This window comes from Myxine glutinosa, chromosome 11 (assembly GCF_964187855.1).
Source record: "Myxine glutinosa chromosome 11, kmMyxGlut1.1, whole genome shotgun sequence".
Taxonomy (NCBI): domain Eukaryota; kingdom Metazoa; phylum Chordata; class Myxini; order Myxiniformes; family Myxinidae; genus Myxine; species Myxine glutinosa.
Genome location: NC_136271.1, coordinates 19,139,608 through 19,166,327, shown reverse-complemented (window position 1 = coordinate 19,166,327; position 26,720 = coordinate 19,139,608). Strand labels below are relative to the sequence as shown.

General features: G+C 43.1%; 1 protein-coding gene across 1 annotated transcript in view; it reads left to right on the top strand.

Annotated features, from left to right (window-relative positions):
• Positions 1-26,720, top strand: part of LOC137436088 (CUB and sushi domain-containing protein 3-like) — a 1,358,203-nt gene that overhangs the window by 956,821 nt on the left and 374,662 nt on the right. Inside the window, exon 36 of the mRNA XM_078786463.1 lies at positions 12,490-12,586. Coding sequence (XP_078642589.1) covers positions 12,490-12,586 — 97 coding nt within the window. The remainder of the gene's footprint in view (positions 1-12,489; positions 12,587-26,720) is intronic.

Genomic DNA, 26,720 nt, shown 5'->3' with positions numbered 1-26,720 from the left:
TTAAAATATTGTTGGCACTTGAAAGGTGGAGGCTCTCGCACAAACGCGTAGTACTACAAGCACTGTCCATCGCAGTCACACAGTGATGTGCAGGGCAGATTTGCCCTGGAGCATTTACAGTTGCCTTTACAGGCCGATTACAATGGCAGCTTGTAAGCTTTGAACATGCCTCCTGTATCAGTGGTATTGTGGTCCAAATTGGTGTCCAAGAAGTCCCTGTTTTCATCCAGCCCCAATCAGCTGGTGATGGAAGTTCTGGGTAGGGCACAAGTGCCTGACTCCATACGTGTCCAGCCTGAAAACATGCACGTTTTAGGTGTTGTTCGAAGGCGTCTGCTGTTGGGGGAATGTGATCAATTGTTCTTGCCTTCTTCGTGAACAAGTGTCGGCGCATGTCATTCACTGTCTTTATCTCGGTAGTCCGGTCATAGAGGATGGCAACATATCTTTCTATGCTCTGTAGTTCCATAGTAATAGCGTCCACAGATGGCCTATAAGCGAGAGCATGAATGGTCTGCGTGATGCTGGGGTATGCCTCCCAAGCCTTCCAGGCTGTCTTTTTCCCAATTTGGGCAAAAAATGGCACTGTGTCGCAGCCAGTGAAGGCATGAAATAATGGCAGAGACTCGGACTTCCTGCGGCCAAGGCCGGTGGCAATTTTATGGATGGCAAGGTAGCGGTAGCTATTACCAGTGCCAATGGCAATCCAGAGTTCCTCCACACCGTGTGACTGGTAGGTAAAGTAGTGTGCTATTGCCAAGACCACAATATCAGAATCTACAGTTCGAATCAATACCCGTTTTTTCCCCTTTTTCACGGCATCCAGGACATTTTTTGGGATTTTTTGAATTTTCTGAATTTTTGGGCGCCCCTCAGGAAAACAATTGTATAGTATAGGTCGATACTACATCTGTGCCAAATTTGGTGCTTTCCTGAAAAAATGAACGATGCTTCCTCTTAACTGCCTAACTAAAGGGGGTTTTCTGCCTTGGACACACGCCGTGTTAAGGTGTATAGATAGCTTATTGTGGCATTTTTCCAAGGCTGCTTCTAAGAACAAAAGTAATAACACCAACGATACAAGAAAAAAAAGATTAAAAAGTTAAAACGGCCGCGGCCGGATAGTCAAACTCCGCTGCTTCGCAAGGCCGCGTTTTATTCCTTTTTTTAGTACAGAAGATTAAATTCATTCAAAAAGAACCCGGGCAACGCCGGGTGCATTCAGCTAGTGTTTTATATATTTTGGGATGGATTAAATCCATCCATGTTATTAAATTATTTGAATACTTGTTACACTTTATGTTGGGGATTGTAGGGATATGTATCGCTTTTGGCTAAAGGTTATGTCCATTCCTTCCCCCCTCCCCTCCGCCTTCTCCCTGCCCCCTCCTGCTCCCATAGTTCTGGCTTATTTTGGTTGTCCACATTGACGTTCGATTTATTTTCATGAAACGCTTAATGTTTTATGTATTTTTAAATTTTGGTTTATGTGCAATAGGCCAGCGGAAAGTCACTTCCTCACATTGGAATCACGTTAATTGTTTCAGTCCTTGTTGTGTTAGGTTGGGCAATTTGACATTGTTTTTATAGGGGAAGAGGAAGACGAAGAAGTACAATTTGGCGATATAGCGATCCGATATAGCGATCCTCCAAAGCGATACTTAAGCGATCTATTTTGGCGTCTTTTTAAATCCTGGTAGTTCAAAAATGCTCGAGGATAAAATGTATGGCTTTTAAAAGACTTATATCCTCACTCTATATTATCTTCTAAGCATATCACTTTGTACACATTTGATGTGGTGGCCATTTTTTCCGTGATTATCCCACTATTAAGAATACTCCCATACTCCATGATTACAAAACGATATAGATATGTTTAAATATTATTACAAAACAATATTAATACTTATAATATCCCCCTCCATAAGGGGTTTTTCCTCCTTGGACAAATGTCATGTTAAGGTGTATAAATAGCTTATCGTGGTATTTCATGGGGTACACCTACTGGAAGTAAAAAATATTTTAAACCTCAAACACATATGATTACTTTTTCAAACAGTCGCTACTGCTCTTCAACACTAAACTGATAGGGAGGAAACCCGACTTTCTTAAGGCATTATATTCTTATTGCGTCCCCCACAGACTAACGGACCCGAGCCGACTAGACTTACTGGACCTCTAGATAGGCTGCTAGCTAGGCCGCAATGATCTTTAGCAAATAAATGTCTTTAGCAAGTGTGATGTGGAATACTGCCCTTGACAACATTATGGGCCAATTGTGACCTTTATTCGTTGCATAACCCTATTCCTAACGGTTTGATTTTTTACGGCGTAGCCCTTAGGGCAAAGCAGTCTCGAACAGTGTTTGTCCGTCCGTATTATGTACGTTCCTTCAAACGTATACCAATCAGAGCTGAGTATCTGGTCACATGACAGGGTGATGTGATTACGTCTGATGTGATTATGGTGGTACGGCGCCTGACTCTCCACACTCCGGCATTTTGATTCCAATTTTGTTCAGGCCGAACATGTCTCGAACCTGTAATATGTCACAATCGCCATGCTCTACCTTTAAGCTTTTCATTCAGTGTGAAGCACAAACAAATCGATTGTTAAAATTATCATCAAATATCGAAAGCATAGATGTTACGGATCTTCCAAGGGCACAGTACGTATAGGGCTTAGGCTTCATGCCTCACCTTCCGCTTCAGACAAATTAGGCCCAGGTTTCTTAATACAGTGGTATCGTTTTGGTAGTGTCGTTTTCGTAATAATAATAATAATAATATTATCGTAAATATGACCATACCACTGGTCCCAATGTTGTGAATGGAAAGTTGATGGATTGAGGCGGTGTATGGTTCATAAATCGATGATAAGCGGTGTAACCGCGAAAGTAAAGAATTAGCCTCGGGTGTTTTTTATAGTATCATTTTCGTAATAATGATAACGTAACGTTAATATTATAGTAAATCTAATCGTAACACTAATCCCTTCGTAGTGACTGCAAAGTTACTGGAGGTTAAAATATATCATCTCTATATTAAAGTAGCGGCAGATATGTCTCCGTCGTCACGCTACGTCATTACGTCTATCTTCAATGAAAGTATCAAACAAGCCCGGCTACGCCGCTGTTAGACTTTCAGTCTTGGTTTTCTCTGGGTTGAGGCATTCCAATCTACATCGAGAATGAGCAAACGGTGTTCTCTGATCCCAATAAAGTGCGAGAGGTGGTTGCATGTTTGAACTTGTATGTATGTAGCCTGTTTAAACGCATAGGGATGTGCTAGTCCATATAAATGTACATTTGTTAGGCTGAAAATAGGCAAAAAGTCCATTCAAAATAGCTCAATGTTGGTAAGGATGTGGGACAGAAATACAAGTCTGTTAAATAAATACAGCAAATGTGGGTCAGGTGACCATTTTCCAATAGATTTTCCGATGGCATCAAATCATATTAAAATAAAAAAATTTGATTAGCACTAACTTAGAAATATGGTACAAACATCTACCAAATCATTTTAATCACTTTGGGGAACCTTTTTTCAAATATGGATGAGGTGCCCAAACAAAAAAAAACAATTTGATGTAATTGGCCAGACATTCTGTTCGTATCTGACTTTGAATGGAGAGATTGTTGTATTTCAAAACTAGAATGGTACTCGGTAGTGCGCATACCTCCGCCAGGCTGAACAGTCTATGTTTTGTATCCCACTGATAGGCAGGATCTGGATTTGGACCTGAACTAAAATCTAATCGGCTGGCTCTTGTCACCTAACCAACTAACTAAATCATCCACAACTTTTTGAAATATCATGCTACACTACATGACCAAAAGTATGCGGACAGCCCTTCTAATTAGTGGATTCGGCTGTTTCAGCTACAACCATTGCTGGCAGGTATATATAATCAAGCACACAGCCATGCAATCTCCATAGACAAACATTGGTAGTAGGATGGGCCGTACTGAAGAGCTCAGTGACCTTCAACGTGGCACCGTCATAGGATGCCACCTTTCCAACAAGTCAGTTCGTCAATTTTCTGCCCTGCTAGAGCTGCCCCGGTCAATTGTAAGTGCTGTTATTGTGAAGTGGAAATGTCTCGGAGCAACAACTCAGCCGTGAAGTGGTAGGCCACACAAGCTCACAGAACGGGACCGCTGAGTGCTGAAGCGCGTAGCGCATAAATATCGTCTGTGCTCGGTTGCAACACTCACTACCGAGTTCCATACTGCCCCTGGAAGCAACATCAGCACAACAACTGTTCGTTGGGAGATTCATGAAATGGGTTTCCATGGCTGAGCAGCCGCACACAAGCCTAAGATCACCATGCGCAATGCCAAGCGTTGGCTGGAGTAGTGGAAAGCTTCACCGCCATTGGACTCTGGAACAGTGGAAACACGTTGTCTGAAGTGATGAATCACGCTTCACCGTCTGGCAGTCCGACAGACGAAACTGGGTTTGGCGGATGCCAGGAAAACGCGACCTGCCCGAATGCATAGTGCCAACTGTAAAGTTTGGTGGATGGGGAATAATGGTCTGGGGCTGTTTTTCATGGTTCTGGCTTGGCCCCTTAGTTCCAGTGAAGGGAAATCTTAATGCTACAGTAAACAAGGACATTCCAGATGATTGTGTGCTTCCAACTTTGTTGCAACAGTTTAGAGAAGGCCCTTTCCTGTTTCAGCATGACAATGCCCCCGTGCACAAAGCAAGGTCCATACAGAAATGGTTTCTCGAGATCAGTGTGGAAGAACTTGACTGGCCTGCGCAGAGCCTTGACCTCAACCCCATCAAACACTTTGGGATGAATTGGAACACCGATGGCGAGCCAGGCTTCATTGCTCAACATCAGTGCCCGACCTCACTAATGCTCTTGTGGCTGAATGGAAGCAAATCGCCGCAGCAATGTTCCGACATCTCGTGGAAAGCCTTCCCAGAAGAGTGGAGGCTGCTATAGCAGCAAAGGGGGGGGGGGGGGGGGGACCAACTCCAACATGCCCATGATTTTGGAATGAGATGTTTGATGTTTGGGTGTCCACATACTTTTGGCCATGTAGTGTAGCATGATATTTCAAAAAGTTGTAGATGATTTAGTTAGTTGGTTAGGTGACGAGAGCAAGCCGATTAGATTTTAGTTCAGGTCCAAATCCCATTATTCTATATACCGTTTTTGGAACTATATCGCAATGGTGAAGAAGCAATAAAAAAATTCTCATATTCGGATCTTCACCAAAATCGAATTATTTTGTCCTTGTCACACACGGTGAAGTGGCACACACGGTGAATTCCACCAAACCTGTCCTCCAAGTTTCAGCTGAATCCGTCTACAACTTTTTGAGATAACATGCTATATGTCAGTTTTATCCCTATCATTCAATGGTGAAGAATCGCTAAAAAAATTATCTAAACCGGATCCGGATTCCAATGTTCATCAAAATTGAATCAAGTCTTCCTTGTCACACACACTACCTGTTTCAGCCCAATCTGTACACAACTTGTTGAGATATTGTCCTATGTTTCGTTTTTTTCCCTATCTCTCAATGGTGAAGAATCAAATATAAAATTCTCAGATTCAGATCCGGATCCGGATCTTCACCAGAATCGAATCGTTTCATCCTCGTCACTTACCCAACCTCTCCACCAAACGTCGTCTGAATCCGTCCACAAGTTTTTGGGACATCTTATTCACAGACAGACAGACAGACAAACAAACAGGGGTGAAAACATAACCCTCATCCACCATCAGTGGTGGAGTTAAAAAGGAACTTTTGCATGTTGTTGTGAAATCGACTTTAAAAGCCCAAAAAACCCGTGTATTAAGTGACCCTTGTCCCAAAATGTATCCTTATTGTGTCCAAATTGTGAATTCGTGCCACGAATAAATAATCCAAAAACTCAAGCGTTGCCACGTACGTGCACATTTTAAATGATATGATTGCCAATAAGTGAACGCTACTCCTGGTGAAGTGGGTGACGTTTGACAGCCTTATTGATTTCGTACAATATTTCTTCATGGTTCGAGTTATCAGTGTATTGATCCTTACCGAGTCTCGCATTTTATCAGTAGAAAGAAAATATCACACTGTTTCAGCTTCAATCAAGAAATGTGATTAATAAAGGGTTATCACGATGTTCTTTGGGGGATAAGGTACTCTTTTTATTTATTTATTTATTTATTGTATATAAGATCGAGGCTCGTGTAAGAGCTAACATTGATCACAAAAAGACAAACTGACACATAAAACATAAAACAAATGATAAAGGGCGAGGCGAGGTCACGTCTTTTCGAAGCTGCTCCATGCGCTCACGCTTTCGAAGCTAAGTGATATTTCTCAATTGTGTTTTTGTCGAGACTGTATCTATCTTTCGGTGTATGTACCTACAGCGTATGTTTTGGAAAATTTTCGGTGCTAATTTTTCGTTCATGTATACACAATCGTCGGTTAATGGTATCGAGTATTCTGCGGCCTAGTACTCGTAGGCTTAGACTACCGTACCGTCTCAGACCTTGTGGTTTGTTTTTCTCTCAGCGATTCGTCGAATGCGCTGAAATTATTTTCGTTCTCTGTTTTTTGTTTTTTGTGTTTTGTGTGTCGGTTTGTCTTTTTGTGTGATTAATGTTAGCTCTTTCACGAGCCTCGATCTTGTATACAAAAAAAAAAAAAAAAAGGGAGTGGGAGAACAAGATGGAGAGCAGGGACATCGGGAGATCTGTGGGAGGGAGAGGGCTTGGGGGTAGGAGGCATGGGAAGAGGGGGGGGGGGGTGTAGGGGGAGAGGGGAGAAGTAAAAAACACATGGTTTCTTCAAAGTCTTCTTCATCAGATTCAATGCCTTGAAAGCTTTTTGGGTCATTATTTTCACAGCATCCATCCCTTGATGCCTCGGCACATATCTGTACAGGGCAGGTTCTCTTTGTATCAAGAACGGGGCCAAGTGTCGCACGTCCCTTGACAGGTGCACTTGATGAGTGCCATTGTAGCAGATGGCACAGCACCTGTAGCCGGTGTTATTGAGCTCCAGTGGTTGTGCTCTCATTTCCAACCTAACCGTCCACTCTTCACGACTCGAGCAGTGGCAAGTGTGAAACATGAGCATGTCGCTGTGCACAGGTCTGCGCTAAGGCTCGCAGCAGATGCTGCCTGAAGCTGTCAGGTGTCAGTGGAAGTTTCTCCTCCTCAGCAATCTTCTTGGTGAACAGATGCCAATGTGTTGCCTCGGAGTGTATGCATACCTTTACTTAGCATAGCTTGAATCCACAAATTTTGAAAAGGCTTGTACTGCTGTGTTTGACAACTCTGTTGATTTCCCAAATTGTCGAAAAACTTGAACGATGTGTTTTGTCATCCGCTGTTTCTAATGACAGATGCAGATTCCACCATGTCATCTTTCCTCGTCCGGCAGATTTCCCAATGGTATCACGGCCAGTTAAAGCATGCCAGCCCAGCAATGTCAAATGCTTCCTCATGTCCAATGCTACCGTGCAGCCAAGCAACGTCAAATGTCGTATCCTGCCAAACGAAACATGCGTGTGCAAGAAGAGATGGGCTTCAGTGTAACAGCAGGAGCGGTACATCGGTATGTGGGCTCCATATGTGAGTTGCATCTGGAGACGACGCCCGATCTGCAAAGTGGATGGCATGTGTAATCAGCATTGTGTCTGCTTCATCATGATTAATCATCAGAGTCATCATTGGCTCCATGTTTCCTTCAATGTTCTTTACTAGCAACGGTACCTGCCCTACGGGCGGGGCTTCAATTGGGAGGCCCAAACGAAAAGGCAAAATATCAGAAATTGAAGGCTTTTTGTTATTTTAAACGATTTATATAAACATCCGTTAAATCATATCACACGCAAATCATCAAAACCTAAACAGTATTTGTAGAATTTCAACAAAAGCCACATCACTGTTCATATCGGTAAATATTATTCCATCGTGTTTGGAAAAACTGGAAAATTGGAAAAATTGGAAATTGGAAAAATTGGAAAAACAATATGGTCTATTTTACTCCAGGGGGTCCCAGGATTACCCACCCAAAATTTCGTTGCGATCGGTTCAGCCGTTTTTGCGGTACCTGGGAGCGGACGGACATTTGGTGAATTATAGCAAGATGCCTGGTGTTGGGTACGTGAACATCGTCTTGTGAAGGCTGTGCCGAATGTCTCGATAAATGCATCTGCAAGTAACATTCCAACTTGCTTTGTCTTCTCCTGACTGAGGAAGTGTCATTGTAATATTGGCAAGATTTTTCGATTCATTCACTGCATAATGTGTTGGTACTACATCTTTGCTTATCTTTCCTGTTGTTGCGGCCTTTCTCAAATCTTCACTGTGTGGATGAAGGATCAACCTTGTGTCGCCATACATTCCAGTCTTTCGTTCAGTTGTAGATTGGAATGTCCTGTTCAAATCACACATTGTTTCTATCTTTGCTCTGTCAGGAACTAAGTGCAGTTTAACCGTAACCATCTGTTATGATGCATTTTAGTGGAGTTTCAGGTGAATGCTCTGTTATTGTCCTGGCATGAGGAACTGGTCATCGATCAGTATTTGCAAATCTTTCTTGCGATCTTCACCTATCTTGGTTTCCAGAGAGTCGAGTGATGCGGTAATGTAACCCGTGCTCCAGTCGTCGTCTGTTTCTTTGTCACTTGTACACTGGATGCTTCTTCTTCTTGCAAGTCCAAGGTCTGCAATCAGTTGGATGTGCACCGGCATATTTTAACCGTAGCAATGCTGTGAATACAATATACGAGTACAATGGACAGGTTCATTTGGTAAATCACGTTCAATTCCGGGGCATGTTCTCGTTTAGGTTCCCAATTTGGAAGATGACAAATAAAAGTAAAAGAGCCTGCGAATAATTGGAACATGTAGGAGACATCCTGGAGAATGGTGGCTGTTTTTTTGGTTGTTTTTTTTTGTTTTTTTTCGATACAAGATCGAGGCTCGTGTAAGATTAAACATTAATCACATAAAAACAAACTGACACATAAAACATACAATAAAGGGAGCGGGAGACAAGATGGGGAGAGAGAGGGAAGCACACAAGTACAACGGCGGAGAACACGGACATCGGGAGATCTGTGGGAGGGAGAGGGCTTGTGGGGAGGAGGCACGGGAAGGGAGGGAGGGGAGTGGAAGGGGAGGGGGTGATGTATCGGCTTTACTCACCACGCATCAGGGTGATCAGCCAACACAGGCAACAGGATGGAATCAAGCAAACCGAACCGGGGCACATACACCAAATGATTTTCTAAGTGTGACCTTGAGTTGACCTTTTTACCTTTCAACCACAAAAATAGTTGTTTTCCCAATTCAGTGAGGCAATGTGAAAAAAAAGTTCTGAAAAAGGCCATCTAAGACACAAACTACAACGACACTCGGTATGGCGCATACCTCCAACAGGCTGAACAGTTTACGTTTTGTATCCCACTGATAAGCAGGATCTGTTTCCGGACCGGAACCAGAATCGAATCGGCTTGTTCTTGGCACCTACCCAACTCATCCACCAAGTTTCGTCTAAATCCGTCCATAACCTTTTAATACATGTATATCGTGCTGTGCTGTATGTCGTTTTTGGCCCCATCGCACAATGGTGAAGAAGCACTTCATAAATTTAAGAATTCTTGGATCTGTATCCCGATATTCAGCAACATCAGATCAAATAGTCCTTGTGCCACACCCAGACGGTCCACCAAATTCCGCCAGAATCTGGCCATAACTTTTTAATACATGTATATCGTGCTGTGCTGTATGTCGTTTTTGGCCGCATCGCACAATGGTGAAGAAGCACTTCATAAATTTAAGAATTCTTGGATCTGTATCCCGATATTCAGCAAAATCAGATCAAATAGTCCTTGTGCCACACCCAGACGGTCCACCAAATTCCGCCAGAATCTGGCCATAACTTTTTAATACATGTATATCGTGCTGTGCTGTATGTCGTTTTTGGCCGCATCGCACAATGGTGAAGAAGCACTTCATAAATTTAAGAATTCTTGGATCTGTATCCCGATATTCAGCAAAATCAGATCAAATAGTCCTTGTGCCACACCCAGTCGGTCCACCAAATTTCATCTGAATCTGTCCTTAACGTTTTGCACATTTTGCAGACATGTTGGTTGTACCCATAATCAGATCATGGGCACAAATGAAAGAATCTCCCCTTCCCCTCCCCCCATGAGGGGTGAGGGGGTCAAATCGACTTACAACTTTCACCCAATGTCCATCACATTTTGCAAACATGTTGGTTGTACCCAGGGTCAGCTCATGCGAGCGGGAGCGGTGGGGAAGGTGGAGGTAGCAGGTGACTTGCCAAAGCTCCCGAAGGGAGTGGGTGTTTGTATTTCTAAAAATTTACCTGAATGGCCACCTCATCAATGTTATAAGTGAAGTTTATGTAACTAATTTTAGTGATTTAATAAACGTGTTGACACATTGATCCTCATCTTGATAGACTATTGTTACTATTCCGTCCTCTGAAAAAGTAATTGGGATTTTTTCTGATTTCGGGACCCATTTGAAAAATGGTCTCGATATCCTAATTTGCATATCAATGAAAGAGTCATATGAGATACTACTGAGTGTGTCTCGACTATTATAGCTGTAGGGAACTTTACAGCCCAACGTTTGTACTTTATGTCTCAGTTAGCTATTTTGAATTAATAGGTACTCTGTTACCAGGATTCCAGAAAATTCAGCATTTGCACTATGAGAATACGGATTCTACACCTCAAGTCGGTTTAGAAACTGTTTTCAGATCGCTTTTGTGAATTAGAAATCACCTGAACCCTTTTTCAGCCATAAGGAATCCTACTATATCTGCCATAGAAAGGGTAGGTACAGCGAAGAGCTACTGCATTGATTCTGGGCCTCGGCTTTGAGGAGACGGGACTTTTTACATTAGGAAGGAGGCGATTGCAAGAGGATCTGATGGAGATGTTTAAGATAATGGAGGGTGTGGACCAGATCGGTATAGTGGAAATTTTCAGCAGAGTTGACAGTATTAGGACCAGGTAATAGGACCAGGCTTGAGGGTAACAAAGTGAGAGTTGGGGCAGTTTCAAGGCAGGGGTCTTTCAGTCGGATAGTGGGGAATGCTTGGAATGGTCTCCCAAGAAAGGTAGTGGCAGTGGAGGGGGTGGATAGGTTTAAATTGGAATTTGATAGGTACTGGATGTATTGGAGGTAGAGCGGTATGAGGATATTGGCCGGATTTATAGGTAGTTTTTGTGTGGATGTGTGATGGATACTGGGTTTGTGCAGCGCAGGCATGATGGCCCGAATGGCCTCCTTACCTCCTGCAATACAGTTCCTTGTGTGTAATGCTGAATAATGTGTTACACAGTCAGTTGTTGTACAAGTGACAAACATTATAACAACAGCAGATTATGAAACGTTTGACTTGGTCACTCTGCAAACTGTCCCTGTACCGGAAGCGCATGACCGATGATTTATTCCTCTTTAATCTTGCCTTCAGCGAGAGAGCCTCACCTTTATCCAGGCCAACAAATGTCCCTGCATTATGTTTTCCAATCTCATTTTAGTGGGTGGAATAGTTTGTTGGTTCAGTAACATCGACGCATTCCAGATGGCAATCTATCAACATGCTCCCAGCTACCCAAAACACGAAGAGACATTCATGCATGCATACGTGTGGTTCCAATCATGTTACATGTGGCCTTGAGAGCATGTACACATCATCAGATCTGTTCACAGCCTAGAACACTTGAGAATGGTTATTCCTCTAAGAGTGAAATCACATATGCTTCTGTGTGTGAAATAGACAAACCTTTCTCATAATTTTATTTTTTCAAACAGCGAGAGATATGGTACCAGTTTTATCTTACAGTAATTCACCAAATGTCTGTCCGTCTGTCCGTCCGTCTGTCTGTCTGTCCGTCCGTCCGTTCCCAGGTACCGGAAAAACGGCTGAACCGATCGCAACGAAATTTTGGGTGGGTAATCCTGGGACCCCCTGGAGTAAAATAGACAAAATAGGCCAATTTTTCCAATTTCAGCTTTGGTCTCCAGCATTTTCAGGTTTGGACTCCCGCCTAACGTTATTGTCCCGGGTACCGCACAAACGGCTGCACCGATCGCAACGATACACCTCCATGCCCGTGGGATTGCCACGGGTGACCCCACTAGTATTATATAATTACGAGAAAGGTTTGTCTAATTCACACACAGAAGCATGAGATTAACGGTGAAGAGAAATATCAAGCCTTTTTGTCATGTGGTTCGTGTTTGTGGCGTTACATAAGTGAAATCACCATCCCGCTACACAGCTGGCTGGCATCCCTGTGGCACATGCACCGGACACGGTACCCTTTACACATCTCTTGTGCGACTGTGAGATTGGCATCCACCAGCCATTGAATTTCTGCAATAAGCTTGTTTTTTCCAAATCTTTTTTAAATCAATAAAAGTTTGTACATATGTGCTTATCCAAACCTTTTCGCTGTTCCCTCATGATTAATGCAGCTACAGGTTTTGAAGTTTGCAACAGAACACACGTGGGACACCCTGCACGTGTACGATGGGCGAGACGAACACTCGCTGCGCCTTGGCAGCTTCTCAGGTGCAGAGAGCCTCCTGATTACTGTTCTGTGCTCACTTTTTATAGATATTCCATAGATTGAATGATATGTTATTTCTGAATGCGAAAAAAAGTTTTGAAAAAAGTCATGCCAAAAATATGGTGCTGGCCATGGTGCTACTGTAAAAACTCATACCAGCTCTTTTCATGATTCTCATGCCACAATGGAAAGTAGTCTTCATTGCTAACCAACATGGTAAGCTGGCATCGTATTGCGTCGGCAGACAGGTAGAACAGTGGACGGAATCAACAGAACATGTGATGCTAACCACCATGGGAAGCAAGGCTGAAGCTGAAATTTTGGGTGTTAACCCTTCATCGGAAGAAAAGAGGGAGTTGGGATAGGGGTGAAAGTTGAAGGAGGGTGGAAGTGAGACTGAGGTGTGTGTGGCAGTAATACACCAGGAATCAAAGTGCCCATGGGGTGGAAATTACTTATTTTGATATCTCATAAAAAATGGGGCATCAAGGTTTAGAAGTTGTGAGTCAAGGAAACTGCAAATGGGACTGGGGAAAAAATAATAATAAACAAACAGAAAATGAAAAAAAGAATGGATGGGAGAGAAGAGAGATGATAAATATTAAGGAAACTAAAAAATGAAAATTCGGTTTTTTGTATACAAAGTCAATAATTTTAGAAGAGGTAGAACAGAATGAATCAGGATACAACAGAAAAGAAGGAACGGCAGAAAGAGATATGGGGTTGGGGACACCAACAGCAGGTTTGAGGTTCAAAATAGAGGTGAGACTGAGACTAATAAAGGACGTGGGGAAGAATTAGGGGTACTGGGAGGCTTTGGGGGTATTCGGCGTATGGTGGGAATATCCTCAACACCGTCCACTCTGCTGTACTGTGAAAGAGGATGGGGGATTTACTGTGAAAGACACAAATGTTATCTGCCACGCTAAAATCGTGGCTTTTCACAAGAAAGGACAAATAATTAGGCGTAGGGGGAGGATGAAGATTTACGGGTCGTGGAGGACGAAGAATTAGAGGCAGGGGAGGGACACACAAGGTGGACAAGATGGATACAGAAGTGAACTCTCAAGTAGGAAAAACCTGAAATTTTGGAAGAGTTGTGGGTGGGGTGGGGGGGGGGGGGGGGGCTAGGTGCTTAATGAGCTCAGGAAAGATAGTGTTTTATTGATGGGGATTGATCTGAGATGGTGGGGAACAGCTTACTTGAAGGGGTGGAGGGAAGAATGACATTGAAGAAAATTTAGAAGTTGGTTCAGCAGGTGGGGAAAAGAGGAACGAATGAGTGGAGGTGAGCAGTGATTCTATACTTTGAGAGTTTCACCAGAAGCGGATTGATGATGGACCGTGGGAACCTTGCGGAAACTTGGGGCGGGGGTGGGGGTGTGGGGGGAGGGAGGGAGGGAAAGGGCAAAGCACGGAAAGAGCAGACGGTACAAGACCAGAAGGAGGTAGTAGAAGACAGAGATCACCAACATGTCTGCGATGGGCAAGTGATAAGCCCAAACACTCACCTATATCATGGGATGTTCCAATAATCTTGAACGCCTTGGTTACCATGATGTACAATATGAGCAAGATGTAAGGCAGGTGTGCCAGCCCAGAGGGGAGAGCAGTGCTCCATGAAGCTGTGGATGAAGGCCTTGTAGGTGGACAAGACTTCAGGTGTGCCAAGTAAAGACTTTGTATGATGAAGGATGCCCAGTCAGCGACTGGCTTTGGAGGCCAACTTATAAATATGGTTTGTCCAAAAAAGATCATGGCTTATAGTGAGACCCAAGAGTTTTAGTGACACCTTCTTCAAGTTGGTTGTTGAGAAAGTACACAGGAGGATTTGCCAGTCAGTCATTTCGGAGTGAGATTTGTCAGGATTGAATGACATATTCCAAGTATATGACCAGCTTGTGATTTTGTTAAGGTCTGAAGAGAGGGAAGAGGCTGCTGCCTGCCTGTCTGTCTGAAGGATGAGGGATGTCGTGGCAGAGGGTCGCATCGTCAGCAAATAGATGAAGGGGATTTTCCAGAGAGTCAGAGAGATTGTTGATGAAGATTAGGAAAAAGAGAACAAAGGTTGATTGGAAAAAGAACAAAGGGTTGATACAAAGGACAAAGGGAGAAAAGGATTGAGGAGAGAGCAAGGGAAAAGGGAAGAGCAGAGAGAAGAGTAAAATGAGGATGGATGATGATGATGATGATGATGATGATGGAAGTCACGTCGAGTCCGACGAAGACTGTTGGGTTATCATGTCCTGTGGCGAGCACGCGAATGCACAGAGAGGCCAGCCGCAGTTGCACACGGTCTCCCTCACGTGTCGCACTGGAATCTGGTTGATGCTGCTTGGTCCAGATTCTTTATCCTCACGTGTGCCTGGTGGATACGCTCACATCTCACCTCTTCGAATTTTGTGATGCCTTTGTTGACACTCCTTTTCCAAAACGAGCGATCTGTGGTCCGGTGTTCCCACTTGGCCGGGTCAATATCACAGCTTTTTAGTGTAGCGTTTAGACAATCCTTGTAGCGCTTTCTAGGTTTCCCATGAGGATGGGTAGGTAATATCAAACAAAATAAAATATAATATAAACTGGAAAATACAAAGTGAAAAAGATTTAAAAGTTGTTAAGCACAGGTGGTCTAAGTGAATGAAAAATGCTCATTAATCCTGTGGGAATCCAATATTCCAAGATTAGGCTTTGTTCTTCATCCTTTTGACTGTCAGTGTTGCTGAAATGAAGAAAACTAGAACTGCGAGCAGTATTGATAGGCTTCCAAGCACATGACTGATGATGTCATAGTTTGCAATATATTTTCCTAATGGGTAGTCGATCATACCTATGAAATTTCGGTTTGATCCGTTTTGCAGTTGTGGAGATATAGGTTTTCAAATATTTTTTCTTTAAATCGAAGATGGCTGCCACACCACGTGACTGATGATGTCATACTTCAGAAAAGTTATTCGTCATGGGTAGTTGATCATATATATGAAACTTTGCATTGATCTGTTCAGCACTACTGGAAAAAGAGCTGTTTAAAGGTTTTCGTTAAATCCAAGATGGCTGCCACACCATGTGACTGATGATGTCATTGTTCAGAAAAAATCATTCCCGAGAGGGAGTTGTTCCCACCGATTAAGTATCGGATTAATCTGTTCAGCGGGTCTGGAGAAAAGTTTTTTTTTTTTTTTTTGCTTAAGTTAAAGATGGCTACCATACCACATGGCTGATGATGTCATAGTTCAGAAACCATTTTCACTATGGGGAGTTCATCACACCTATGAAGTATTGTATTGATTTATTGAGCGGTTTTAGAGAAAAGGTTACTTAATTTTTTGCTTAAATTCAAGATGGCCACCATAACCAAGTGACTAGTGACGTCATCGTTTGCAAAAAAAAAAAAACATTCCTGGTTAGTCGATCATACGTACAGTTGTGGCCAAAAATATTGGCACCCTTGCACTTTTTTCAAATAACTCACAATTTTCTCAAAAAATAAGTTGGAATTGACAAAAGTATTTGGTCTCCACAATTCTTTATTTCACTGTTAATTTTACAGAACCTTTGTTTTTGATTCAGAACTTAATACAGTATATCCTTTTAAATCAGAAAATAAAAAGAAATGGCCTTGACAAAATTATTGACACCCGAGACTTAATATGTGGTAGCACGCACGGTCTTTGGACAAAATAACTGCAGTCAAGCGCTTCCTATAGCAATGAATGAGCTTCCTACACCTCTCTACTGGCAGTTTGGCCCACCCTTCTTGTGCAAACTGCTCCAGTTCTCCCAGATTTGAAGGGTGCCTTCTCCCAAATACTGTTTTCAGATCTCCCCACAGGTGTTCAATGGGATTTCGATTTGGACTCATTGCTGGTCACTTCAGAACAGTCCAGCGTTTTGTCTTGAACCATTCCTGGGTGCTTTCTGAAGTGAGTTTGGGGTCATTGTCCTGCCGCAAGATCCATGACCTTTGACAGAGACCAAGCTTTCTGACACTGGGTTGAGCATTGCGCTCCAAAATGCCTTGGTAATCTCCTGTTTTAATGATGCCATGCACACATTCAAGGTACCCAGTGCCAGAGGCAGCACAGCAACCCCAAAACATCACCGAACCTCCTCCATTTTTGACTGTAGGGAAGGTGTTCTTTTCTTTGGAGGCTTCATTTTGTTTTCTGTAAACATAGAGATGATGTGCTTTTCCAAAAAGCTCTAATTTGCTCTCTTCTGTCCGTCCACAGGACATTCTCCCAGAAGGATTTTGTCTTGTTGAAGTGTGTTTTGGCAAACTCCAGTTGGGCGTTCTCAGCAGTGGGGTCCTCCTGGGTCTCCTACCATAGAACCCCCTTTCATTGAGTTGGCGACGGATGGTGTGAGTTAAAACTGTCGTACCTTGTGTCTGAGGGTCAGCTTGAATCTGTTTGGCAGTTGATTAAGGTGCTTTCTACACCATTCGAACAACCCTTTGCTGCAATCTTCAATCAAGCTCTCTTGCGGCCACGTCCAGGGAGGTTGGCTGCAGTATCATGGGTCTTCAACTTCCTGATAACATTGCATATCCACCATACATGAACAACAAAGTCTCTGGAGATAGACTTGTAGCCTTGAGATTGTCCATGCTTGGCTACAATCTTGTGTCTGACTTCCTCAAACAATTCTCTGGTTTTCTTTCTTTTCTCCATGCTCATTGTGGTACACACGGTGACAAAAAAACGCAGAATGACTCCTTTTCTCTATTCAAACTGGTTGAATTGGTGATTTTTATATCGCAGGCACCTGCAACTCACCACAGGTGAGTTCAATTCCAAATTAAAGGAGAATCACCTAATTGAAATCTATTTATTTCTCACAACTTCTAAAAGGTGTCAACAATGTTATCCGGGCCATTTTAGGATTTCTGTATGGAATAAGCTAAGATTTAGTAATTTTTTCAGCCTTTTTGTTTTGTTCCACTGCAAACCAAAGACATACATATGTGGATACCAAAAGATTTTTAAATTTCAACAATTTTCTGGTAGAAATGGTGCATTATTTGAAGAAAGTTCAAGGGTGCCAATATTTTTAGCCACAGTTTTGGATTGAACCGTTGAAAGATTCTGGAGATATAGTTTTTCATATATTCTTCCTTAAATCCAAGATGGCCACCATACTAAGTGACTGATGATGTCATCGTTTGCAAAAATATGTTCTCATGTGTTGTCAATCATATCTGTGAAGTTTCGGATGAATCCGTTCAGCGGTTCTGGAGAAGAAAATGTTTAAAGATTATGACGTCATAAGCAATGGCAGCCATTATGTCAAAATTGCAAAAACAAAATTTATCATGACAATGATTTTGTCTCAGGATACAACCATGCACTGTGTCATATGGCTGTCTGCAAAGGTGTTTTGGTACGGTAGGTACAAAAAAGTCCGACAACTATAATGATAATAATAATAATCTATATAATAATAGCGTAAGGACTCGACTTTGTTATCCCTTTTACGCCGCACCCAGTGACCCGATGCCCACGGCACTAATGGATTTACGATCTACGAAGCCGTGCTCTTTGTTTATCACGTACAGCCATACTCGAAAAATCTGAATTAGCCGACGTTGGGGCCCAAAAGCATCCGATTAACTGCCGATACGACGCCATCTTATTGGCGTCTGCTGGGTGAAGGCGAAGCAAGCCGTCCGCTGATTGGACAGGCGAAGGCGAAAGCAAGCCGTCCACTGAGTGGACAATCCAGAGCATGCATTTGTGCCGGTGTCGTCGATCGCGGTGTACGCTAACGTCATCAGGTGGGTTTACCATAATATCTTCCAACCGCGCTCTTTGTTTATCACGTGCAGCCATACTCGAAAAATCTGAATTAGTTGACTTTGGGGCCCAAAAGCATCCGATTAACTGCCGATACGACGCCATCGTATTGGCGTCTACTGGGTGAAGGCGAAGCAAGCCGTCCGCTGATTGGACAGGCGAAGGCGAAAGCAAGCCGTCCACTGAGTGGACAATCCAGAGCATGCATTTGTGCCGGTGTCGTCGATCGCGGTGTACGCTAACGTCATCAGGTGGGTTTACCATAATTTCTTCCAACCGCACTCTTTGTTTATCACGTACAGCCATACTCGAAAAATCTGAGCAATAAATACGTTGTTCATATACGGTACGTACTCTTCATTCTCATCTTTCTTCCTAACTCTTACTCGGACAAGCAAATCCCCTATGCCATCCATAATGGTACACTCTATCCATACACCACATCCTCCCTTCCGTGGATGTTCCACGGGTTTCGGCTTGTAATAATAATAATAAAAACAAGAATCCTAACAGGAACAATCGGTCTTCCAAGCAATGCTTGCTTTTCTTGGAAGCCTAATTTAGCAGAGACTGCTATGTGACTGAACAAATTTTCAGGAGGATTGAAGTGTCGAGCTTGAAATGAACTGTTCTGCAATCTTAGTTAATTCCATCCATCTCAGTTTTAAGGAACATCACTCAAAGCTGTTTCATCATTTAACGGAAATCCAGCACCAGAAACCCAATCAGTTCGTTGGTCCTCCTGTCACTGATACACCACAAGAACCACACAATACAGTTGTAATGAGTGCCGACAACTTAACTCTTCTTGAGGCCAAAAAAATCAGTCTTAAGTGAAAGCTTGAACTTTGTCTCCATGTCAAAAATAATGGACAAATTCACTGTGAAAGAAGACACAGCAAATTTTATCTGCCATGCTAAACTCAAGGCTTTCTTCCACCACAAGTAGGATATTCCTATCCAATCCCTGATAGATCAATTTGAATTGTTAAACATTTGGAATTCCCATTGGACCACTCCCCCCTCCTAGCTCCTATTACCCCGCACCCCCCCCCCACCCCCTCCGAAACCAATCATCAAGAGTCAGCTCAGTCAAGAACAGAGTGCCGATTGGTCCTGATGGGCCGATCCTTTCCCACTTGTCTCTGTCTTTTCTCTCTTTCTTTCTCTGTCCCTCTTTTTGACTATCATGGCCCTGACATCGTGAAGATAGGGGTGCGCACTGGCCTGGATGTGGAGGATCCCTGGGTCCACTCCTGGGAGATCGATCGGACGTCTCCGGGCCACAGGCTTGTTAGAGGGAACTGTCTGGGGCTATACAACAACAACAACAACAACAACAACAACATTATCCCTGTGAACCAATAGTCTGTCAAAGCGACATCTGAGATTTTGATTTCAAAACAAACACCCAATGATTGCTTGCAACCTCATCATCACCACTCCACAAATGTCACAAATATTTCCAACAAAGATCCACAAATACATCAAACCAGTCTTCTATTCTATCATTTCTACTTGTAGCTACTGAAATAATCTCCAGTTATCCTGTAAATAATATGGCTCCTCTCATTCAATCTCTCTTTCTTTTACTCATCCAGGACATCCATCATTTACTCACATTCTTTGAACAGTTCAGGTTTCCGTTGGACAGAAATTTTATATTCACTACGGACATGAAATACTCGTACACTCTCATTTAAATCGACAACTCTGCTTCACCGAAACTCAACTCTGCTTCACTGAACTCGTTCTCACTTTCAACGCTTTTTGCTTGCCAGATATTCTACAAGCAGCCCAACAGCGTATCCATTGTCACCAACATGGATCTGAGCTATGCAAATATTTGTGTCGGTTATATTGAGCACAAATCGTTGACCAGTTCACAAGTCCCACATTATAATTACTAGCGTGACTCGGCACGCTCTGCGCGCCTCATCACACGTCGTTTCAGAGGGATAGGCATCTTTGACAATTTCGGTGTCTTTTGGGTCTTTTTGGGCTTCATGGTGTTTTGGGTCTTCAGGGCCATTTGGGTCTTCAGGGCCATTTGGGTCTCCTGGGTCTTTTGGATCCTCTGGGCCTTTAAGGGTATTTTGGGTATTTGGGGGTGTTTTGGGTCTTCTGGGTCTTCGGTGTCTTCAGGGGCTTTTGGGTCTTAAGGGTATTTTGTTTCCTCTGGGTCTTTAAGAGTCTCCGGGCAAGAACAGAGTGCCGATTGGGGTATTTGGGGTATTGGGGTATTGGGGTATTTGGAGTCTTTGGGGTATTTTGTTTCTTTGGGGTATTTAAGGGTATTTTGGGTCTGAAGGTCCTATAAGGGTCTTTGGGGTATTCAGGGTGTTTTGGGTATTCAGGGTGTTTTGGGTATTCAGGGTGTTTTGGGTATTCAGGGTGTTTTGGGTATTCAGGGTGTTTTGGGTATTCAGGGTGTTTTGGGTATTCAGGGTGTTTTGGGTATTCAGGGTGTTTTGGATATTCAGGGTGTTTTGGATATTCAGGGTGTTTTGGATATTCATGGTGTTTTGGATATTCAGGGTGTTTTGGGTATTCAGGCTGTTTTGGGTCTTCAGTGTGTTTTGGGTTTTCGGGGTCTTTTGGGTCTTCGGGGTGTTTTGGGTCTTCGGGGTGTTTTGGGTCTTCGGGGTGTTTTGGGTCTTCAGGGTCCTTAGGGTCTTTTAGGTCTTTAAGGGTATTTTGGGTCTTCAGGGGTCGTGGTGGTCTTAAGGGTCTTGGGGGAATTAAAGGGTCATCAATGGTCTGAGGGGTCTCAGCAGTCTAAACGTAATTAAGAGGGCTAATTAAGAGGGTGTTAATTTTATTTGAAGAAGAAGAAGACGTTTTCGTCGCATATAAACAAACAAACATACATAACGACATAACCATACACAGTATGTTTACTGTATTGTAATAAGAGATTTGGGATTCTTCTATTGCATTTCTCGACATTAATGTTTCAGTCAAAGAGAGCAGACTTGCCATTACTGTCTATTAATTACAAACCTACATAAACTACTGTATTCATACTCCCACCCCTCCAAGTCAAAGCTCAATTCCATATTCCCAAATTCATTGGCTCCATCTTCTGTGCAGTGGCAATTCTGACTTCAAATGCAAGTCCAATTAGATGTGCAAGATATTTGCCGAGCATGGTTGTCCCACCTCCATTGTGGCAAGTGCATTGGAGTAACCCACAACACTGACACAAGATGGCCTTACAACCTTTTAAGAGAAAAAAACTGAAAAAAGGATTTCATTTTCAGATTGACCAACAATCCTATTAACCATTGAGTCAAGAGCATAATCCAAAGGAACTCCAAGATGTTACACAACTATCCCAAGGGAATAATGAACGCTTTTCATTCACTTGAACTTCCCATCTTATACACTCTGTTTTTCCTCTTTTATTTTCCTACCAACTCCCAGCTGTAGGCCGAGCGCATGAGTTTTGTGATGTTCCCATATGGGTGTTTGTCTGTTTTCTGGAAGAATAACTGGACACCAATGACAGCTAGAATTGCCAAATTTGGAACAGAGTTTAATATTGTCAATGTTTCAGAAAAGTTCAACTTTGAGCTCACAAGAAAAAGTATTAAATGAAATGTAGTACAGGAATATATTTACTTATGCCTTCGCCAAAGGCTGTCATGTGATTAATGGATAATCATGTCTCTGTGTACAATATGAAGCTCTTTTCCGAACTTGGTAATTCTAGCTGATCATTTTGTCAAGTTATTCTGCCGAGAAACACACAGACATGTTGACCGCAATGCTCATGTGCCAAAGAGAGACAGGAAGTATATATATATATATACATACAGACTTGGCATTTAATATGGAATTTTTTTTTTTTCTTGACTTGGGTTTACTTTCTGAACTCAGTATATCAATCTGGTGAGTTTCTTTTACACTTCGGTGATGTCTTTGTTGAAAGAACCATGTCACTGATTGTCTTTCGCAGAAAGAAGTCAATAACAGGATTATATCACAGGTGGCGTGACAAAATGTAAGGACAGGTACATTTGACGATTGGCTTCACAATCGGGTATATAAGGGTTGTTGCGTTCTGTATTAGTGGAAAACAACTGCTGCACGTCTACAAAAGTTATTGCCGCTTCCTCTGGAGATGGTCCGTCAACTTGACAATGCTGTTTGTCATGGAGTGGTGGCTTTACGAAATTCTGGCATGAAACAGCGTGCTATTGCTCGGCAGTATTGCATCACTCAAGGTCAGGTGTCAAATATCCTGAAACGAAATGCTCAGAGGGGTGTCCCTACTCCAATACCGAGGCCAGGACGTCCACGCCGAACCACAAGGAGAGATGATCGCCAGCTGCACCGGTTAGTCTGCAATGGCCGTACCAAGTCAGCTAATCGGCTTAGGGCTGAGTGGCAGCAACTGACAAATGTGCCTGTATCCAGAAGGCTTGTCAACCAACGACTGGTTCAAGCAGGCTATCGTGCCAGGCGTCCCCTGAGAAAGCCACGCCTGACCAGACAACACAGCCAGCGCCGATTGCAGTGGGCCAGAGAGCACCGTCAATGGCAGCCAGGACACTGGAATCACGTGACCTTCAGTGACGAGTCTAGATTTCTGGTCTATCGTCAAGATGGCCGCGCCCGAGTGCGCAGACAAGTACATGAAGCCCACAACGAAGATTGTATAGTGCCAAGAGTCCAAGCTGGAGGTGGTGGGGTGACCGTTTGGCCTGCTTTTCATGCAGGGGGCAAAACTGACCTGGTTGTTCTGAATGGAAACCTGAACCAGTTCAAGTACAGGGTCATTCTGGAAGAAACATTGCTTCCATTTGCTCATGCAGCCTTTTGAGGAAACTTTGTCTTCCAAGATGACAATGCACGGCCTCATCGTGCTCGCATGATCCAACACTTTCTTGCTGACCGTGGTGTAGAGCATATGGAGTGGCCTGCCATGTCCCCGGATATGAATCCGATAGAGAACTTGTGGGCAGAATTAACGCATCAAATCGACAACTTGGACCAGCAGCCTACCTCTGTGCGTGAATTGCAGCAGACTATTGTCACTGCATGGCAAGCGATTCCTGTCCAAACCTTGGCAAATCTCGTGAACAGCATGCCTCGACGTGTACGTGCTCTCCTGAATGCTCGTGGGGGTTACACGAAGTACTGAACTGTAATTTTACTGTCCGTCATCCCAGTCATAATTTAGCTTTTGTTTCTGTTGAATTTTTTTTGGCTAATGTGCAAAATATAGAGATACTTCTGGAAAACGTACAGAAGTTTAACACAGTACTGTCCGTGAATTGAGTTCGATATCAGTTTAATTCACTTTCAAGGATCAATTTATTTGCTTTGAAATGTCAAATGTGGTTTTTGTTTCTTTTAAAGGTCACATTAACAAAATATAGAAATTTCAACATAATTCCAATGAACTTTTGGTTCTAAGTCATCTTGAAAAGTAAGTTCACCCCCACAAAAAAAATATTCCATATTAAATGCCAAGTCTGTATGTATATATATATATATATATATATATATATATATATATATATATATATATATATATATATATATATATATACATATATATATATATATATATATATATATATATTTATATACAGACTTTTTTTTTTCTTTTTTTTCTTTTTTGTATACTGAATCGAGTCTCGTGAAAGACCTACTGGCATTTAATATGGAATATATATTTTTTCTTGACTTGTGTTTACTTTCTTAACTCAGTATGTCAATCTGGTGAGTTTCTTTTACACTTTGGTGATTTATTTGTTAAAAGAACCATGTCACTGATTGTCTGTCGCAGCAAGAAGTCAACAACAGGATTATATCACAGGTGGCGTGGCAAAATGTACGGGCAGGTGCATTTGATCATTGGCTTCACAGTCGGGTATACAAGGGTTGTTGCGTTCTGTATTAGTGGAAAACAACTGCTGCACATCTCCAAAAGTTATTGCCGCTTCCTCTGGAGATGGTCCGTCAACTCGACAATGCTGTTTCTCATGGAGTGGTGGCTTTACGAAATTACGGCATGAAACAGCGTGCTATTGCTCGGCAGTATGGCATCACTCAAGGTCAGGTGTCAAAGATCCTGAAACGAAATGCTCAGAGGGGTGTCCCTACTCCAATACCGAGGCCAGGACGTCTCCGCAGAACCACAAGGAGGGATGATCGCCAGCTGCACCGGTTAGTCCGCAATGGCTGTACCAAGTCAGCTAATCGGCTTAGCGCTGAGTGGCAGCAACTGACAAATGTGCCTGTATCCAGAAGGCTTGTCAACCAACGACTGGTTCAAGCAGGCTATCGTGCCAAGCGTCCCCTGAGAAAGCCACGCCTGACCAGACAACACCGCCAGCGCCGATTGCAGTGGGCCAGAGAGCACCGTCAATGGCAGCCAGGACACTGGAATCACGTGACCTTCAGTGAAGAGTCTAGATTTCTGGTCTATCGTCAAGATGGCCGCGTCCCAGTGCGCAGACAAGTGCATGAAGCCTACAACAAAGATTGTATAGTGCCAAGAGTCCAGGCTGGAGGTGGTGGGGTGACCGTTTGGGCTGCTTTTCATGCAGGGGGCAAAACTGACCTGGTTTTTTCTGAATGGAAACCTGAACCAGTTCAAGTACAGGGCCATTCTGGAAGAAACATTGCTTCCATTTGCTCGTGCAGCCTTTCGAGGAAACTTTGTCTTCCAAGATGACAATGCACGGCCTCATCATGCTCGCATGATCCAACACTTTCTTGCTGACCGTGGTGTAGAGCATATGGAGTGGTCTGCCATGTCCCCGGATATGAATCCGATAGAGAACTTGTGGGCAGAATTAACGCGTCAAATCGACCACTTCAACCAGCAGCCGACCTCTGTGCGTGAATTGCAGCAGGCTATTGTCACTGCATGGCAAGCGATTCCTGTCCAAACCTTGGCAAATCTCGTGAACAGCATGCCTCAACGTGTACGTGCTCTCCTGAATGCTCATGGGGGTTACACGAAGTATTGAACTGTAATTTTACTGTCCGTAATCCCAGTCGTAGTTTAACTTTTTTTTTTGTTAAAAAAAAAATTGCCTAATGTGCAAAATAAAGAGATACTTCTGGAAAACTTACAGAAGTTTAACACAGTACTGTCCATGAATTGAGTTCGATATCAGTTTACATCACTTTCAAGGATCAATTTATTTGTTTCGAAATGTCAAATGTGGTTTTTGTTTCTTTTAAAGGTCACATTAACAAAATCTAGAATAATTTCAACATAACTCCAATGAACTTTTGGTTCTAAGACATCTTGAAAAGTAAGTTCACCCCCACAAAAAAAATATTCCATATTAAATGCCAAGTCTATATATATATATATATATATATACAGTATATATATATATATATATATATATATATATATATATATATATATATATATATATATATATATATATATATATATATATATATATATATATATATATATATATATATGTATGTATATATATGTATATATATATTGCTGCGGTTTTGAGATTGTACATCTGACTTCAATAAATGCTAGAGGTTTGCCCCTCAGAGTTAGTTCCACGAGCAACACGTAGGCCCACTTGTAGTATTAGTTATGTCATAGTATGTGTAAGTATAGGCCATTTCCCCTATTAATATCTGCGTTGTGTAAAGACATGAGAGTAGGTCCCTTTCATTTTGCGTCCACCCTCCAATTCCACCTCGATGGGCGGAATCCATCCCGCGCCCCATTTGGCTGCCCGCTCAGTTTGTTAAGCATTGGCTGCCCACTAGTCTAGTAACATGAGGTAGGCCTGAAAAGGGCGGGGTGAGTGGCGTTGAGTTCGGGGCGGAGTCGAGGCAGAGCGTCAGAGTCGATGACGGTAAGAGCCACCAGCTAATCAGGGCTCTAGCGGCATGGCGTGAGAGGGCGTGGAGAGGCGTGTCTGGTGAGTTCGAGGAGGTTCGCTGGGCGTGCCTATATAACGCGGTGCGCAAAGCCCTCGACAGGACTTACGAGCAGAACTTTGAGGGAGGAGGACTTTTACAGCGAGCGCATATCGCGAGGACTTTGAGGGAGAAGGACTTGGGAGAACTTCATTGCGATAGCGCTTTGAGGCTTTGAACTGTAACTCGCCATATTGCGTATGCGCCAGAGGGGAAGAAGAAGAGGCGTTGGTGGTACGAGTACGCGGCCACAGCCAAACGCGCCGGTGGCGAACAGCGAATATTCCAGCCATGCGAGTAAACACGGCCATAGCCGCCAGTGATTAACCGCCAACTGCACCAGAGCCCACCCCCCTACCGTTCGCTCCATAATAACCCTGTGCGTCCAAACGGCACGTTACGAGCTCCTGCCTTCTCCTGG